Source organism: Orycteropus afer, unplaced genomic scaffold (assembly GCF_000298275.1).
Source record: "Orycteropus afer afer isolate SDZICR_OR568_19922 unplaced genomic scaffold, OryAfe1.0 scaffold00476, whole genome shotgun sequence".
Lineage (NCBI taxonomy): Eukaryota > Metazoa > Chordata > Mammalia > Tubulidentata > Orycteropodidae > Orycteropus > Orycteropus afer.
Genome location: NW_006922063.1, coordinates 837,766 through 842,909, shown reverse-complemented (window position 1 = coordinate 842,909; position 5,144 = coordinate 837,766). Strand labels below are relative to the sequence as shown.

Below are 5,144 nucleotides of genomic sequence, written 5' to 3'. Positions count from 1 at the left end.
TCCCCAGAGGATGACTAGGAGGCTTTTGAAGGCCGGGGGAGGTAGGAGACACAGCTTGGGAGCAGATAATGCTTGGGAGCCATAGCTTAGGACTGAGGCAGGTCTGGAACTGGCCCTTTCCTTCACCATGTACTCACTATGTCTGCTCGGAGCCCCAGTTCCTACGTCCCTCAATAGGAACATAATAAGCTCTGTCTCTAGGGCTTCATAAGCTTTAAAGTGCTTAGCCTAGTGCTGTGCACATAGAAGCTCCATGATAAACTGGAGCTGCAATAATAATAGTGATAATAATAATAATAATAATTACCACCACGATCACCATCATTAAAGCGTCAGAGATGGAACAACAGGGAGGCAGAAGCTGAGGAGGACAGACAGGGCTTGTGTTTACGTGGTAAGAAGTGTCTGGATGTTACAGGTAAGGATGTGTGTTTTGGGGGGGTGGAGAAAGAGGGAGGAAGAGACTGACTGAGAGACATTGAGAAAGGCGGATGGAAACCGGCCCCTCCTAACTCAGCAATGAATCCCAGTGATACAAGACAGTGCCAAGTGGGAGGACCTGGGGCTGCTGGGAATAGAGAAGCGGCCACACTTGCTGAGCAGGGATGAGACCAGGGAGAATGCCTGAGTTCTATATCCCCAGCCGAGACTGGGAGAGAGGGCCATGGTCTAGCAGGCTCTGTCCTTTTGCTGACCCCCCTTCCTTGCCAGTGCTACCCAGGCCCCTGGCAAAGACTGGGGGGTGGGGTGAGTGGGAGCAGACCCACCCCTCACAGGAGGCCGTGAGCTCACACACACGTGCCCCCTCGTCTGGGTAAACAGGATGGTCAGCTGGTCCCTCCCTTTATCTTTCCCTCCCACTCCTTCCCGGGGGCGGGTGGCTGGCCCGCCCCAGCTCCCCTGCTCCGCACCCAGCTTTTCCAGCCAAGAGCAGCCTGCATACTAAGCTGAGACACCCTGGTGACCGTTCTTAGGGTCATAGCCACATCCTTTCCCGACACCTAGGGTCCTCACTGAGGGCTTTCCCCAGAACCCTGAACAATCCTCATTGCTTCCAGTCTCTCCCTGTGGGCTGGAAGGTGCAGAAGAGTGTGAGGGCAGCCACCTTTAAGTGATAGTGTGGGGAGGGAGAGAGATGAGAGACAAAGGCCTCTGAAACTGAGAGGGCGAGGGACACCGAGAAAAGGCACCTGCCATCATCCTGGTGCCCCTCTCCCCAGCCTTCGCTGGGTCCTATTCTGCTGGGCTCCCCATCCCTGCTGCTCTGGTGGGTTGCTGACTCTAATTTTTCCCTCTCAGGTGTCTCTCTTCCCACTCTCCACCTCCATGAAACACCAACAGCCTATCTCCTCAGATGCCCCTATCCCCACCCTGCGCCCCAAATTCCTGGGGTTGAGAAACCAGGAACATTTTTGCACCAGTCTCATCCCATTTCTCCCTCCCTCTGATACATGTCTCCCTCTCTATTTCAACACAGATTCCCAAACTCACAATTACAGCTCATTACCCTATCCGTGGCTGGGCCCTGAGTCACTGGGGGAGGGACTCTGGGCTGCCCAGCCCTGTCACCTTCTCCTCCCAGGGCCACAGTATAAGGAGTAGAGACGGGGAGGAGAACCCTGGGAAGCCAGGGGAGTCTGGGAAAGGAGAGAGAGGGCTGCAGACCCAGAAGGAGGGAGGAACAAGAGGTCAGAAGGAAGAAAAGACAGAGGAGGACGTGCAGACACAGAGGAGGACAAAGGGTAGAAAGAATCAAACTCCTGACGACACTCAGGAGAGAGAGGGAGAGGGAGTGAGGTAGAAATGAAATTGCAGGGGTCCCTAGCCTATCTCCTGCTGGCCCTGTGCCTGGGCAGTGGGGAGGCTGGCCCACTGCTCAGTGGAGGGGAGAGTGCTGCAGCAAGCATGGGGGCCGGCTTTGGGGGTGGGGCTGGAGAGGCGGCCAGCTCTGGAGTCAGGCAGGCTATGGACCCTGGGGTAGAAGAAGCCATCAACCATGGGGTTGGGGAAGTAGCCCATGCTCTTGGAAACACTGGGGGTGAGATCGGCAGAGAGGCTGAGGATACCATCCGACATGGGATAGATGCTGCCCACAACTCCTGGCAAGGGGTGCCTGGCAGTAACAGTGCTTGGGTGAGTGGCTAGGAAGCCCGCTGTGGAATGAGAGGTTATGGGCAGCTGGGTTGAGAATGTTGGGAAACATTTGGATGGATGAATGGCTGTCTGGGAGCAATCTCTTTATATGGTCTGCATCCTTCTTCCACCTCCCTGGGCTCTCTTCCTATATTTCTCTTTCTATTTTATGGTTGCTATGTCTGCCCTTTCCCTGCCACCCAGAGTCAGAGATGGTCACACTAAGTGCAGGTGTGGTGTCCTTGCAGGGAACCAATGGCCAGCCTGGAGGAGGCCATGGCACCTCTGGCTCTCAGGGTGGCCTCGGTGGCCACAGCCAGGGAAATCCTGGAGAAGCAGGGAAGCCCTGGGGCTACGGACAGCCCAGCGGCTCAGACGGCAGCTTTGGAACCAACTCTCAGGGAGGCTCCTGGGGTCAAGGAAGCAATGGAGGACCCAATGCTCAGGTAAAGTAATCACCTAGCGCTGACACCAGCCACCTTCCTCTCTCCAAGCCACCACTCCTCATTCCTCTCTCTGTCCTTCCTGACTTCACACTCAGTCTCTCTCTCCCTGCAGGGGTTTGTGGCCCAACCTGGTTACGAGTCAGTGAGAGGGAGCAGTGGCAACCAGAATATCGAGGTAAGAGGGAGGGTCTGGAGAGGAAAGGGGTGTCTGATACATGTGGTGGAAAGGAGGGGAAAGAGACAAAGTGCAAAAGAAAGATGGAGGGGCTGGGGTAAGAGGACGATGGGACAGGACAGATGGGTGTGGGAAGGACAGGAACAAAGGAGGGAAATGAGGAGAAGTGGATGTGGCAGTGACATGTTAGGGGAGAGAAAGTCCAGTAGAAGAAGGGCGGGCCTGGCTTGTGGAGAAGGCCTTGACTGACGACATCTAAACTCACGTGTTGCCTTCCCTCTGCAGTGCACCAACTTCCAACCTTCTGGCTCAGGTGGAAGCTCTAGCAATTCTGGGGTAAGAAGAAAAGGGCAACTTGAGGCACACTCAGGAACTAGAGAAAGTTCCCTGGCCAGAGAAAGGGGAGCGTGGGAGGCAATCTTTAGGGTCTCATCTTTAGTCCTGGCTTTGGTCTCCTCCTGCCTCTCAGGGCAGCACTAGCTCACAGGAGAGTAGCAGTAGTAGTGGTGGCGACAGTGGCAGAGGCAGCTCAGAGGCCAGCTGGGTGAGTTTTGTTGCTTCCTTGAAAGCACAGATGGGGCTGAGGCTTCTCCCTGGTGGTCCTGGCTGGGGAGAAGCACTCTGAGGTTTTCCTGAATGCCCTGCGACCCTGGGGTGGCTGGCATCACTGGCAACTGTTACCTTGGCTTCCTCAGTCTCTGTTCCCCACCTTCCCAGCCCCAACCAAACACTGTTCCTTACATGGGCACCATGATTTTTCCAGAAGAGATGCCTTCCTGCTTTCTGCTTGCTCTCTCCCCTTATCTTCCACTTCCTGATGGTGGAGGGATTCCGTCTCCCGTCTAACGTCCATTCCTGCAGTTCATGTCCACCTGAGAAGTCTGAGTAGAGCTGGGGCGGCAGATGCTAAAAGAGGGATGGGCATGGAAAAATATACATTTGTTCCCTACCCTTGGGAAGCTCCCAGAAGAATGAGGGCTGCACACATGAAGATTTAAGGAAATTTGCAGAGCTTGGTGTTGAGGACACTAATAAATACAGTGCCCACATGAGTCCTCCCACACGATGGGTGAGCGGGCCAGGAGGGGAGCCATGGCCTGGCTGATCCAAGAGAGGGGGCCACACCTGGAGCCTGGGAAAGGATTCAGCCAAGAGGAAGTACAGTGGCAAGCCAAATAACATAAGCTGCTTCCATTCACCACTCTTTTTTACCACCCCTTTTCCCCATCTAGGACCAGCCCTTAGAAGGTACTAGGGATTTTGATCAAACAGGCAACTCAGGCTCCCAGGTAAGGACTCTCCCTTTCTGGATTCCGAGGGGGAGGTGAGAGGAAGGGGAAAGGCAGAAGGAGTCCCAGCCTGCCCCCTAGTGGCAAGGATTTGAGCCTGTATGCAACATGGCTCCAGAGTCTTTTCATACCCTAAGGAGCTGTGGTGGTGTCATGGTTAAAGCATTTGGCTGCTAACCAAAAGGTTGGTGCTTTGAACCCTCCACTGCTCTGAGGAAGAAAAGTAAATTTTGATTTTAGCCTGTGATTGGAGGTGAGGGCAACAGCTCAGATTACCCAAAGCATTGTACATTTCCAAATAACTTTACCATACTGGCCTTCTCTGTGCTCAAAATAACTTCCCTTGGTGACCAATTGGCTAAAGATGGGGGAGGTATGGAGGCTGGGGAGCTGGCTGGAGTCAGATTGGAGATTTTAAAAGATTCCTAGTACTGCTGGGAGCTGTGTGATAAAACACCACATGAACTCCCGCTTTCCTTTGTAGGGATCCAACGCTGGCTTCTCCTCAGGTAGCAGTGGTGGAAACGGTGGTAGCAGTAAACCTGGGGTGAGTGTGTGGTGAGCTGAAAATGTGTGCACAAATTGCCTTCAAACTGTGGGAAGAAAAATAGGAGGAGTTCAGACCACTGGGGTGACAGGAGAGCAATGGCTGAGGTTGAGGGTGACGGGTGGCTTGCTGCTGAGGGGGAGCATTCGTGGGCTAGCCTTGGGTTAAAATGCTTCAATTTGGGGGCTGGAACTGGTGGCTGGGAGGGGACTGAGATAGTCTTCCTTTTCTCTTTCATTCAGTGTGACAACCCCGGGAACGAAATCCGCATGTCTGGAGGATCTGGAGGTCAGGTGAGAGCGAAACTTGGGCCACTGCAGTTCATCCCACAGCTGTGCCCGCTCCTCACAACCGAGTCACTGCTCAGCCCGGTTCTTTCTTTCTTTTTTTTTTTAAATTGTGATTTGGGTGAAAATTTATAGAGCAAATTCACTTTCCATACAGCAGTTCACATACACTTTGTCTCATGACATTGACCACAGTTTACCACAATGCAACAGCTCCCTTCCCACTTCCTCCCCATGGTTCCCTCTTCCCAGTGTCCATCCCTCCAT

General features: G+C 53.8%; 1 protein-coding gene across 1 annotated transcript in view; it reads left to right on the top strand.

Annotated features, from left to right (window-relative positions):
• Window positions 1-1,803: 1,803 nt before the first annotated feature.
• Window positions 1,804-5,144, top strand: part of DMKN (dermokine) — a 14,854-nt gene continuing 11,513 nt past the window's right edge. Inside the window, 7 exon segments of the mRNA XM_042782818.1 lie at window positions 1,804-2,133; window positions 2,382-2,579; window positions 2,692-2,754; window positions 3,040-3,090; window positions 3,224-3,298; window positions 4,528-4,590; window positions 4,833-4,883. Of these exon segments, the coding sequence (XP_042638752.1) occupies window positions 1,804-2,133; window positions 2,382-2,579; window positions 2,692-2,754; window positions 3,040-3,090; window positions 3,224-3,298; window positions 4,528-4,590; window positions 4,833-4,883 (831 nt within the window).